General features: G+C 44.2%; 1 protein-coding gene across 1 annotated transcript in view; it reads left to right on the top strand.

Moving 5' to 3' along the window:
- Positions 1 to 11,588: 11,588 nt before the first annotated feature.
- Positions 11,589 to 12,205, top strand: part of LOC142765953 (uncharacterized) — a 57,438-nt gene continuing 56,821 nt past the window's right edge. The window contains exon 1 of the mRNA XM_075867759.1: positions 11,589 to 11,689. Within this exon, the coding sequence (XP_075723874.1) occupies positions 11,589 to 11,689 (101 nt within the window). The remainder of the gene's footprint in view (positions 11,690 to 12,205) is intronic.

Raw genomic sequence — 12,205 nt, 5'->3', positions numbered from 1 at the left:
AGAGGGAAGAAGACGACAATCTTAGCGGCCTTCTCTGAGAGTGTCTCTACAAGTCCCACTGTCCGTGTTTTCAAATAAACCCCCCTGTAATTTATAAACCGCGACAATATTAAGCAGAGAGCCAACACTGTTTTCACAATAGAAGTTAGGCAACAACCATGACCATGACTATAGTCGGGCCATCGTTTGGCATGCACTTATTTAGGATTTGCACCACGTGGTTGATATTGAAGAGCGGTTGCTGCGAATTCTTCAGAGGTTTTCTTCTATAATAATATCACCAATAGCTATTATAAACCATGTGTATTTTACTTGTTCAACACCCGCAGTGTCTCAAAGTTTTAAAGGCTGTTTCTCGGTTTACACAGACTGTGAATGACGTCTGACGCATAGCTTTACTACTCGGGACATGGCATATATCGTTGTCGTAGGCTCGTGTGCTCAGATTTGGGTGGCGTTAAAGAACCCCCGGTGGTAGAAATTTCTGGAGCCCTTTACTGCGGCGTCTCTCATAATTGTATGATGGTTTTGGGACGTAAACCCCACATATCAATCAAATAAGAATGGTAGATATTGTCAGGCTTTGACAACACGGACTCAAATTTTCCTACGCCCGCAAAAATGAAATTAGCAGAAAGTGTATTATCAGCCAAAACACTGCTTTCTTTGTCTTGTTATTATCCTCTGATGGTTGCCACAGGCACTCACCTGAATATCCAGCCGGGCAGAGATTGCTGTTGGTTTTTATAACTACCACAATGTTTAAGAATGACTTCGCAGAAAAACAGGCGAACTTGGTAACTGTCTGGGATACAGACCTGTGGTTGCGCCATAAGCGACGGATGCATGAAAATGTAGTCAGTCTCTCCACTCAGAGAAACAGTGTATTGTTCTTGAATTTACTCGAATCAATGAATAAAACCATGTTTACTCAACTTTGTTTGCGCGGGGGGCACTCCGGTGTACATGGACGGGGCACTATAGGAGAGGGGAAAGGGTTAGAGCTGTCTCCACTTTCTTAACGGACTTCATAATGCACTAGATGCAAAGTAACGTGCATGGTCGTTTCATAATATCATAACGACACCCTCTCGAAAAATAATTGATACGTTACCTAGGATGTGGGGTACACACAGAGCGAACAAGATACCACCAATGACCATGGAAATTGTTGTTGTTGTTGTTATTCTCCTATTGTTAGTGGCGCATGCCCACTGTGGGGGATTGGCCAAGAATCGAGTTGTTTCAACATTTACTGTTCAGATTTGGAATGATGGAGGTTTAACAGAAAGATTACCGATAGCCTAGGAAAGTGTGGTGCTAAATGTAATGCATACAAATATTTACATAAACGAACTTATTCTTAGAATAGAGCAATAATCTGATTTTATACGTATATAATTATGTGGACCTGTTAGGATATTGAAACTGGTTAATTAGTCAACCTATTAGTTTCATCAATATAGTCCCGGATGGCAGCGCATACTGTCGCATTAGAGAAACCAGAAATGGAAGCTCCAAAAGACAAATTGACAGGCAGAGATAAGTCCATACCAATACCACGTAAAGGTATTTCTAATGTACCGGGAACTAGAATGAAATGGTGATGATGATAATCTATTAAATTTTCGTGCCCGCTCAGTCTCTAAAGATCTAGGTGCTAGTACTTCCTAAATCCTTTTAATCACTATCATCATAATCATCAGGAACAGTCGCATGCCGGCTAGAACATTGTATGACGGCGTTTCTTCCAGTGCGTCTTGGAAAAACGAATGAAGTTGAAAATGTTCCAATACGGTCACTAACTCAACAATATGTTTGACTACAGCATTATATATAGTGTGGTTAAGAGCCTACATTATATCCAAATATCACATGGCCAGCCATCTGTATTGGGCATGAGCAGTCAAGTTGTGGTTAACTGAATCAAAGTGAGCCTCTTTTACAACAAGGTTGCGAGGATGACCAAACAAAAAGAAATGCAGAAATGCATTGAGCTGCTTGATGGGAGTCTGGCCACTTCATACACTAGGCACTTTCACAGCGGTAAAAGGGCAGCACATGGTACACGTAATGTAATAAATAAAGTTAAATAGTAAACAACCGCAGTCAAAATTATTTAACAAGGGGTTTGTGGAAAGCTTTGAGGAAACAAAGCCATAGTGATGACACAGAAGAATAAAAAACAGATGAGCAGAAGAAGCAACAGAAGCAAGGGTTGTTCAGGTTCAAGTAGAATTGAACCCTGGCCGTATGTGTGGTAAGTAAGACTTCTACCACATGACCTTTGCTTGTTTATACAGTGGAAATTACTTCACCTGCTTGGAAATGGCCTCGTTGTGGTGCTCTAGTGGCTAGGGTACTCAGCTGCTGACCCGCAGCTCGCGGGATCGAATCCCGGCTTCGGCGGCTGCATTTTCAATGGAGACGAAAATGCTGTAGGCCCGTGTGCTCAGATATGGGTGCCCGATAAAGAACCCCAGGTAGGCGAAATTTGCGGAGCCCTCCACTAAGGCGTCTCTCATAACTATGGTTGTTTTGGGACGATAAACACCAACAGAATTTTTATGATAATAATCCTTCATTTCCCCATAGAGGGCATGACTCACACATGTTGAGGTGTTCATCATCATCAAAAATACTGAAACTATCCCGCTCCTGTGCCTACCTTGCAACTGCCTCGTAGCAAGTCGGTTATTTTCGAAGCCCTTGAAGATGGGTAAGTCCAGAGGCATCGTAGCATAACGCCAGTGATGCCAAATCCTCTCCAAGCGCCCATTACCCGGGTGTAATTGAGTGATAATGCAGCCCATCAACCTGCGGTATTTCGTTAAAGCAAGGCTACCCTTTACTTGTTTAATTTCTGCGTGAAATACCGCTTCAGTTGTACCAAGATCTGCGTTCAGTATCGCACCGCTGTCGTAATAGTAAACGCCGACAAATTAGATTTAAAACGAATCTGTATATCTGAACCTACCTTCATTCTGCCGACCGTAGAGCAGACCATAAAGCAGTTGCTGTGTGCTGTTGCCTCTCAGATTAGCCCACACTTAAAGATAAAGTATTAGCAATGACTTAGCTCGGATATATCAAAATATAACGTAGTGGGAGCTATAGATAGATGGACAGACAGACGGACGGGCCTACGGTTGAACGGATGGGGAGACCAGCGAGCGAGCTCATGCGAGTAAACGGCCATCCCACTATAATAGTGACATGTCGCTGCAGAAACATCCAGACCTTCACCGGCGCACCATCTGCTTGTCTTGTGACGTCACTGCTCCTCAGTTTGCGCAGCCGGCTGTCGATAAGCAACGCTAGACTGTTGAACCTTGGCCAGTGTAGCTTAGCCACAATAAAAGATCGAATCTCCTCATTGAAACATTCGTTATTCCACTAATGGATAGTGGAACAGCAGAAGTACTTCCATTGTACTTTCTTCCTCATCTATGAGAGTACAGGCAAAGTGTATTTGAACGTAGGAGTGCCCGGAAGCAGCTCCATAAAGTTGCAACAGGGTCAATCTGCTTGTGGCGCTGCCGTCGGTAGTCTACAATGTGTCGTCGTTTTAAGAGTTGTGCGTGACTCCACCAAAGTTGTTCATAGATAAAATGCCCGCTTTCCACACATACGGCCCGGGTTCGAATCGCCATAATCGATGATGAATTTTTGTCGCTAGTGTGACTTGTACAGCTGTATTCGTTTGCGCTTGTTTCCCAAATCTCGGTTCACTTGCTAAGTATTGCTACAAAAAGTGACGCAGAATGTGTAGTAAAGAAGAAGAAATTTGACAGCGAGTGTATTTATTTGCATCGCCACCACACGCGAATAAATAAAAACGTAAACTATAGCCTCCGAGATCTTAGCGAAAAAGAAAGCACTCCTACGCTTACTCGATGGAATGCTTCCGATCTCCGACTGCTGGCTCACTGTAACAGGAACACTGAAAATAAACTAGCTTTGGTCAGCGGAAAACACAAAGGTGTGATTACTGCAAAAATGGCGATGTTTTGTCTGTTCTTTCAGTTTTCCTTCCTGACACTAAAGAAAGAAAGCTATTTGGCAAGTAACTTAAACAAAAACGATAACGAAGGGCACTCAAACAAGTCAACGTGTTGACATTGTGGATACGTATGTGGTATTCTGGTACAGCTGGTTTTGAAAGCATGTACCTTAAATAACAAATGATGGCGGAAACTTACTCTGTATTCATGGCCCAGCTCAGTGATAAAACTAAATGTGGGGAACGAATATTCGCGTTCACTACAAGTGTGCTCGCTGTCAAATTTTTTTCTCACAATTAGCGTTACATTGCGTAGCAATACCAAGCAACTGAAGCTAGATTTAAGAAACAAAGTTCAAGCAATACATGTGCAACAAGTATACACAGAATAAGAAAATGGACCATATACAACGGCCATTCGAAAGCCAGCAGTTCTTAAAATGACGACACATTGCAGAGTATCAACCGGAGTGCCAAGAGCGGACTCACCATGTTTGGGCCTCACTTTCTGAGCATTGGTGCTGCGGCCGTTCCGAACTCTCTCTTATTCTAGTATACTCTCGTCCAGCCCCGTCCACGTCTGTGTGGTACATGCGGCCAAACTGGCTTTGCGGGACGACTTGTTGTGGCGGTTGAAGGCTCTGAAGTTTGTGCCCCGCAGCATGCTTAGCGTAATGGACACGTGTAGACCTTCGCAAGCCCCTTCAAAACATAGATGTTGGTAAGTTTCATTGTTTCGCCGGGTATGCACAGTCCTCAAGGTTCTCACTCATTCCTGTCATCGTGAATCTCAGAATAGCCACAAAGCTAGCACGGTTTTTTCTGAGTCTGACACCTGTTATGGTCCCAAACGCGTCATTTTTGGTCAACATGATGCCATTGGCTCACTCAGGCGGAGTGAAAATCGGTCAAAAAAGGACACTATTTGACGTTAATGCATAGCGGGTGGTCATGATAATTAGAGCATGCATGCTCCTGGAGCGTGTTTGTCAGACCTCCTAACCACTCTATGATGTCACCACCACGACTAAGGCAGCCTGCTTGGGCACTTTACGCAACGTGTACGGGGACGTACAACCTACCGAAGTATGAGGTCCATTCCACTAAAATAACAATCTAAAAAATGCTTCGAAACCGAAAGTGATTGGATGTTCGTGATCACCCGGACGTGCTGTCAGTCAGAGGTAGGTACGGGTACACACTTCCGTTTCTGCTTTATATTGTATAACCTCACACATTTCCACTTTTCATCTTCGGTGAACTTCCATAAGGCCTGCACTTCAATTTAGCTTGCAGCTTAGCTATGAGGAATGCTACTGAAAGAAGTTGGGTGAGAAAAGATTGTGGACATTGTACACATTTGCAGCGACAGTATAGAAGAAGGCCCAGGAACTCATGACCTTGCGAATGCACCTGAACGTTGTAACTTCACATACAAAAGCTTGATATATCTTAGGTAAAGTGCTCGTCACTCACAATTCCTGCGGCTTGAAATGTGCAAGGCAGCAGGATTTAAGTTATTTGTCATTTAGGTATTAATTCCTTAAAAAATGAGGTTCCTTGAAAAATGTGGTCCTTACATTTCACGTGATATCCAGTATGTCACTTCCTCGTTACCCAATGCAATAACTTACGCGTAATCATTAACAACAAATTTTTGTTCAGTGGATGCGGGTACGTAAATTAGCTTGCCGAGATATTTTTTGAAATAATGTGCACCGCAATAGACACCCGTAAAAAATGGCCCCGAATCTGCATGTTACACTGCATATGCCATCGAAAGACGATAGTCTTGCGTCTGGAGAGAGTGAGCAAAAAAGTTTATTTGATGTTCTGCGCAAGAAAATTGGTGAGTGGTATTCTGGAGGCGCTGCGTCAGTACCTCGAGTGCGTATCGAAGTCGAAAGAGCGCATCGATGCACGTTAGACACGAGCGCCATCTGGTAGTTCGAAAACGAAGGAAGGCGTGCGCGCCCGCGGAGACAGATGCGCGCTTGTGTCGGAGGAGATAAGGTGTATAACGCAAATCGACGGGCAGGCGCCACCACCGTGTCGTCTTAGCAACGCGTTGGAAGCACTTACCTATACAAGCATCGCGTTGCACTGTCAGCGCAGCGTTATATACATTGTGGTCCTTAGAATTACTTGTGTGTGCCTTCTCTAGCGTAACGGCACACATAAAAAACATCAACGTGTTGTTATGGTGCCTCAGATATGCGCAATAATTGCTTTTTAATTTACAATCGCACAGGTATGAATGCTGAACCTTGAGCAATATTGTTGGGCGCGGCGGATGGGGTGGGCCGTTTGATGCCGTTTGAGGTATCAGTAAAGGTGAGCAAACAGAGAAATGTACAGACAGACAGACCAAATTTTTTATCGTCGAAGGTCGCCAAGAAAGACTATCGTTTTTTTAAAAAAAACGGTCTCCAAAACAACACGAATTTTTTAGTAGACCAACAGGCATGCGTTTTGCCCCACATAATGCACACGCAACTGTTTCTATTTGCAGCCGTGAATTACTACCAGTCCCAGGATTCCTACGGACAACCGCTGTTGGATCAAAGCAACTACGCGACTGATCAATCGAGTAAGCTGACAATGCCTTCAGTACGAACTCTTTTTATTCTTCATCAGGTACACTGCAACTGAAGTTGTAGAAGAAAGGCCAAGCTAACTTAATAATAATAGCTCTTGGAGGCATACGTCCCAAAACTACGACGTGATTATGAGGGACGCGTCAGTGTAGGGCTCCGGAAACTTTGACCATCTGGTGTTTCTTAACGTGAACCTTAATCCAAGTACACCACTCTAACATTTCATCGTGGTTGAAATGCGGGCGCCGTTGTTGGGATTCGGCTTTATGAATCAGGGGTCTTAAACATGTGGCCCGCTAGCCACACATGATTTTTTTCACCTTTAATTTATTGATTATACTATATGACGCCTCGCTAAACTGAACCCACGTTATTTTTCGGCCTATCGTGATTTATAACGCTCTGTTCGGGCATGCTTTGCAGACGTAAATGGCCTCAGGTCTTTTTTTATTTTTTTTTCTTGAGGGACCCCTTACGGTGAAACAAAAACTACATATTGCAGAATCAGCGTTGGAATTTCTGTCATTCTGCAGATCAGTATCGATATGCCATTCGATCCATATGACGCCAAGTCTCCTTCAGATTTGACGAATGAGTTAGATATAGGGAAGAGCTAGGCTCATTCGAATAATTCTCTCAGTCCTCTCCCCTTTTTTCTCAACCCGCTGTTCCGGTTCTTGCGGAATTAAATCTCTTGAGTGCGGCCCGCTTGACGAGCCAAGCTTGAGAGACTTTCCGCAAAAGTATTCAGGCCACAGCCCTGTACCTTTACTGACGAACTGTGTACCGACAGACTGGATTCCGAAGGACTGCAAGTAGCGACGGACTGTACTAACGGACTGGATCGGACACAGTACGTCGTTCTTGGAGGTGTAGGGTTCTGACCATGCAGGTTCTTTTTTCAATAATGACAGCCGGAGACTCCAGATGTTCCACTGCGAAAAATGACTACCTCACACCTTTAACCGCCCCGCCCCCCTCTTATTACACCCCCCTCCCCCATCCCGCCTTGATAAAGGGTACCAGAACGTGAGCTGCTTCATTTTCAGTTCTAAAACTTTCGGGAAGCTTCTTTCTTTTCGAACTTCACCAATGAGGGGTGGAAAGGGAGTATAAGATTTTCGCTACTGTGTGAATTGGCCTCTATGAATGGTCAACTTTTTTCCTTTTAGGGTGAACGAAGTCGAGTGCCAATGCCAAGTTTTTTCTGTTTTTTTTCATTTTTGCCTGAGCAGTTGTCTTGAGTCTTTATACACTCACTGTGTAGCATGTATAAATTGAGCCAGTGACAAGTTTTAATGAGGCACAAACGTTTTAGTGTTATTCCTATAACAACAACTTTTAAGCGAACCCTGAACCACACGTTCCAGCTTGAAGAAAAAAAAACGCTTTCAACAGAAACAGTAGTTTTGCTATCCGGCTATCGGTATTATGTGCCGTTCCTCGTTCACTTTATTGATAACAACGATTAATTCGGAATTATCGCCTTATTCTGATGCTGCATTTCTTTCTTGAACTATTCAGTGGGCTATTCAACATCGGGATATTCGGGTTCCACGGCTCAAGAACTAAGTAAGCTCATTTTCTTACTTTCGCAAAGCTACTCTTGTACTTACCGCTCTCTCTCTCTCTTCTCTCTCTCTGTTGCTTCGTGAATCATTTTCAAGCAAGTTTACCGTGGTGTTGTTCGTAACGTTGCTCCTTCAACCGAGGGTGCGGATTTTTTCTTCTCTTTGAAAGCGTGCGTCGAGACATGATCAAGGTGATCCTGTCACTGTCACCTCGATTTTCAGCGTGCGGTTATCACCCACATTACAGTGGCGGACGAATGCGATTGACTGAGAAGTTTACGTTTAGTTTTGCGGGAGAGCATACGCTTTTGCAAGTGCCGCGAATGTGTACTTTAAAGCAGGATACGCTTCATTGTCTAAGGCCTTCAAGTGTCGCTTGGCCAAAGGTAGGAGGGTGTTATTCGGACGCTCAAACGAGACATCCGTGCACTCAAACCGGACCATCCAGACCTTGCTGAGAAAAACAAAAAAAGATGATTATCCGGGCAATCAGCCAAAAGTGTAAAACAAATCAGTGTCTTGTCCCTTTCTGCACAGAAGCGCATTACATGATTGAGATAAATTATGTAATGCTACCGAATTCTTGGTGTTTCTCCAAGATTTTGCAGAAGCTGTAACTTCTAGTACGTTGAAACTCTGTTTACGATTTCCAGTAGCGACGTTCTATAAGGCAGATGCGGAACAACACTCACTTTCTCTTTGAAACGCTATCGCCACGTCATTGTTATTTAAAGGGAGTGCAACCAGTGCTAACTTATGAGCCACTGGTATCGCGGCAAAGACGGCCGCCTACTTCGAGAGGTGGCGCAACTCTGCCTTCGGCGTGTCATGCGCGGTGTGACGCTCGAGGTTCTGGCTAGAGTCATATCTAAACGATCTGCTTTGCCTGTATTCATTATATACTTACATCTGCTATCGACTGTAGAAACGCCAGTCATTGTAGGAAGCATGAGTCAAATATCGGCACGTATGTTTAAGGAATAGTGTTGTTAAAATGATGCGCCTAATTTCTTTGTTCACCAAAAAGAAATATGTCGCATTTATTAGGAAAGCCGTTCTCGCAAACATATATACACATAGATTATTTTGTTAAAGAAGGGTCATAAGAACAGTTTGGTTTGAAACGCCAGGCCAAAGATAGCCTTCGTGTACTTCTCAAAAACTACATGCACCGACGGTATGGGGTATAATAATAAAGTACATAGCAAAACTGTACTTCAGTCTATATAGGCAATATATGTGCGCCACGTATAATAAATATCTTCCAATTTACAACTGCGCATGAAATGCTTTCAAAAATTTCCCTCGCTTGGCGTCTTTAGTAGTAATATGTGAAATAAAATATTATCATAAGAGAAACTATGTGAAGAGGAAGATGTTTTGTGCCCGGTAGAGAACCTAGTCTGTAGGTCTTATAGGTAAATATACATGCGAGAAAGAATCACGAATGCCTGCTTGTTTCTTGCATACAAATTCTACCAATGACTTCGCCAAATACGCCAAAACGAATGCCCGCGAAGAAAGCGTAATTAGGGCCAATCGATATGCCTCACTACCTGACGGTCCGTGTGCGTCTGCAATGGAGAATCAATTATAGTGATACGACATTGCGAATGCGGCCTGAAGTGTGCACTGTGAAAATTTCATCTTTTGTTGCCTCACTGTCCATGGTGTCTTAATAAATGTGACGAGGAGAATTCGCGATGGTTCCTCGTTTTAGTCTTTCTAACTCAATTTATTATATTGTAGGCAAGCCTGCGTAAGTATTCATCCTTGTTTCAAGAAGATTTCTTTATAGCGTAATAGTGTACAATTTAAGAAGCCTCATGTGATGGTGTACAACCTGAAAGGAATGAAAATTGGGTCTTCTCAGCTGCCCTGTCCGCATGTTAAATCCTAATGAGCTCAACGCACTAACATTACGAGGATTGCAGTGTGAGCAGGATCGGCCTTTTTTACATATAACCAAACCTCGTTCAAAGCTCTGCCCAAGAGAGCCAAGCGAAACGTATGATTCGAAAAATCGTATCATTCTATAGAAGTCAGTTTCGCCGCAAAAACGAAGCAGTGAATGCGATAATAACAATTTGTAACACGTGTTTAGAAAAACGTTCGCTAAGATTTAGAGTACTAGGTGCTCAACTATGGTAAAACATAAAACCGTTCCGTGGGCCTCACACTTGATGAGGACCTGTTGAAAAAAAGAAATTGATATGGCATTGCAGACAGTCCACCTTCTACGGATTGCTAAGAAAGACAAGCGCTTCGAAACACACAGCAGGCTGCTCAAGCACAAAGGACGCACGAAAAGGACACACATAGGACAGAAGGCGAACTGCACAGCTTGACGCTCCTATGGAGCGCTGCTCGTACTCAAACGGGCGCATGACAAGCACGCACAGGCAGACACAGTACGGGCGCGAACGGACTGTCACAGTTGTCTTTAACAAATCCCTATCTCGGGCTCTTTTACGCAACATCAGACTTCTATCTCAAGCGTGACTACCGCAGTGAGCCAAGTGACCTCATTGCACTCCGTAACTTCAATGCAAGCTTTGCGATTAAAACACGGTGCGTAAAACCAACACCGTGACAAGATAAACGTGCACGCACGGGTGTCTACGCCTCGTAGGGCAAAGTAAAGATGATACACGGAGGAGGCGGGCGTGCATCGTACCTTGCTGAAAAAACGCGTGAGGTGGCGACCGTTAAAGCGTTGTCATCAGGTGATTTCGCTGGTGATGAAGGTAATACGATGGAGCGCCTTCGATCTATGCGTACCAGAAGTGATGAATGGCGTATATGAATAGCTCTTCGAGAGCATGTTGAAGTACGTGTACTCTCTGGCCGCGTTGCTTAAATACCACGTGCTGTGGAGCGAGAGATCAAGGATTTCAGTATTTTAAAGGGACCCAGAAACGGTTTCTCAAACTTTGTCGGAACGGTACCGAAACTTCGTATTATTACGCTGCAGAATAAGAATAATTCGCACCAATAATTCAATGACGCAACCATTGTGTCTAAGAAATAAAATGAGCCCTTAAATTTACATCTGTTTCCTACACTGTGTATCAAGGCATCTGCGAGCATTTGTTAGCGTACCCTCCTACTCAGCACAATCTCGCATCCTTACCGAGCTAACGCTCATCTGTCTTGGTAGTCGGCAGCGTACTCAACGGGTTTATAAGCGCTGTACTCCAGCGTGGCATTAGCAATTATTGCCACGGTCGACGAACGTGAAGCGCGTCGAATGGTTGTTCTCTGTTCCGCAAAGCACCGCACCACACTACCAGACATCTTTATATTGTTCTGTTAGACGATATTCTGCAAAGTCCAAAAAGTATAGCGCACAAACATTAACGAGCTTGAGAAGGAATGAAGAAAAAACTTCATTCGTAAGGATTTGGGACAGGGGTCATGAGCTCGACTGGTGGGGCCCTAAGTCCAGCACTCCACTGGCCGCTGCCGCCCGCCGGACGTGACGCAGTTGTGCAAGCTGCACCTCTGGGTCAGAGCAGGTGGGCTTTGCCTCTCATTGCTCAGAAGTATTAGAGAGCTTGTACTGACCTAAAAAGGTATCAAAATTTGGTGGTCAATATGGGCATCCCCAATAATTGTGGTAGAGCGATGGCGAGCCTCCACACCACGGACAGGCATGCCCATATACGGCGATGGAAAAAATTTTGTGTAATCTTTGAAAGTTGGGAAAGAATACCGTTTGAATTCTGCGTATATCAATAACGTCCTTCCCTTCTGATGATTTGTGGGGGCGCTGTATTTTTGTCGCGTGCCTCGCTAGTTAGCAAAAATTTCACGAGGGGTCATTCTTGATGGGTCGTTATCCTCCTCGTTAGCTTCCTCTTGGAGTGTTTCAAAGGGTTGAAGGGGCTGCCCAGGCTCTGCTCTATTTGTGAGCCCTCGAGCAAAAGCGTCGGCACTTTCGTTTCCCTCCAGGCCTGCGTGTCCTGGACTATTAAACTTCTCAGCGCAAAAACTTCCGACAACTAAGAGACGAAGACGAGCGAGGACACTAG

The sequence above is a fragment of the Rhipicephalus microplus genome, chromosome 6 (assembly GCF_043290135.1).
Source record: "Rhipicephalus microplus isolate Deutch F79 chromosome 6, USDA_Rmic, whole genome shotgun sequence".
Taxonomy (NCBI): Eukaryota; Metazoa; Arthropoda; class Arachnida; order Ixodida; family Ixodidae; genus Rhipicephalus; species Rhipicephalus microplus.
The sequence above is the reverse complement of the archived record's forward strand: the minus strand, read 5'-3'. Positions and strand labels throughout refer to the sequence as shown.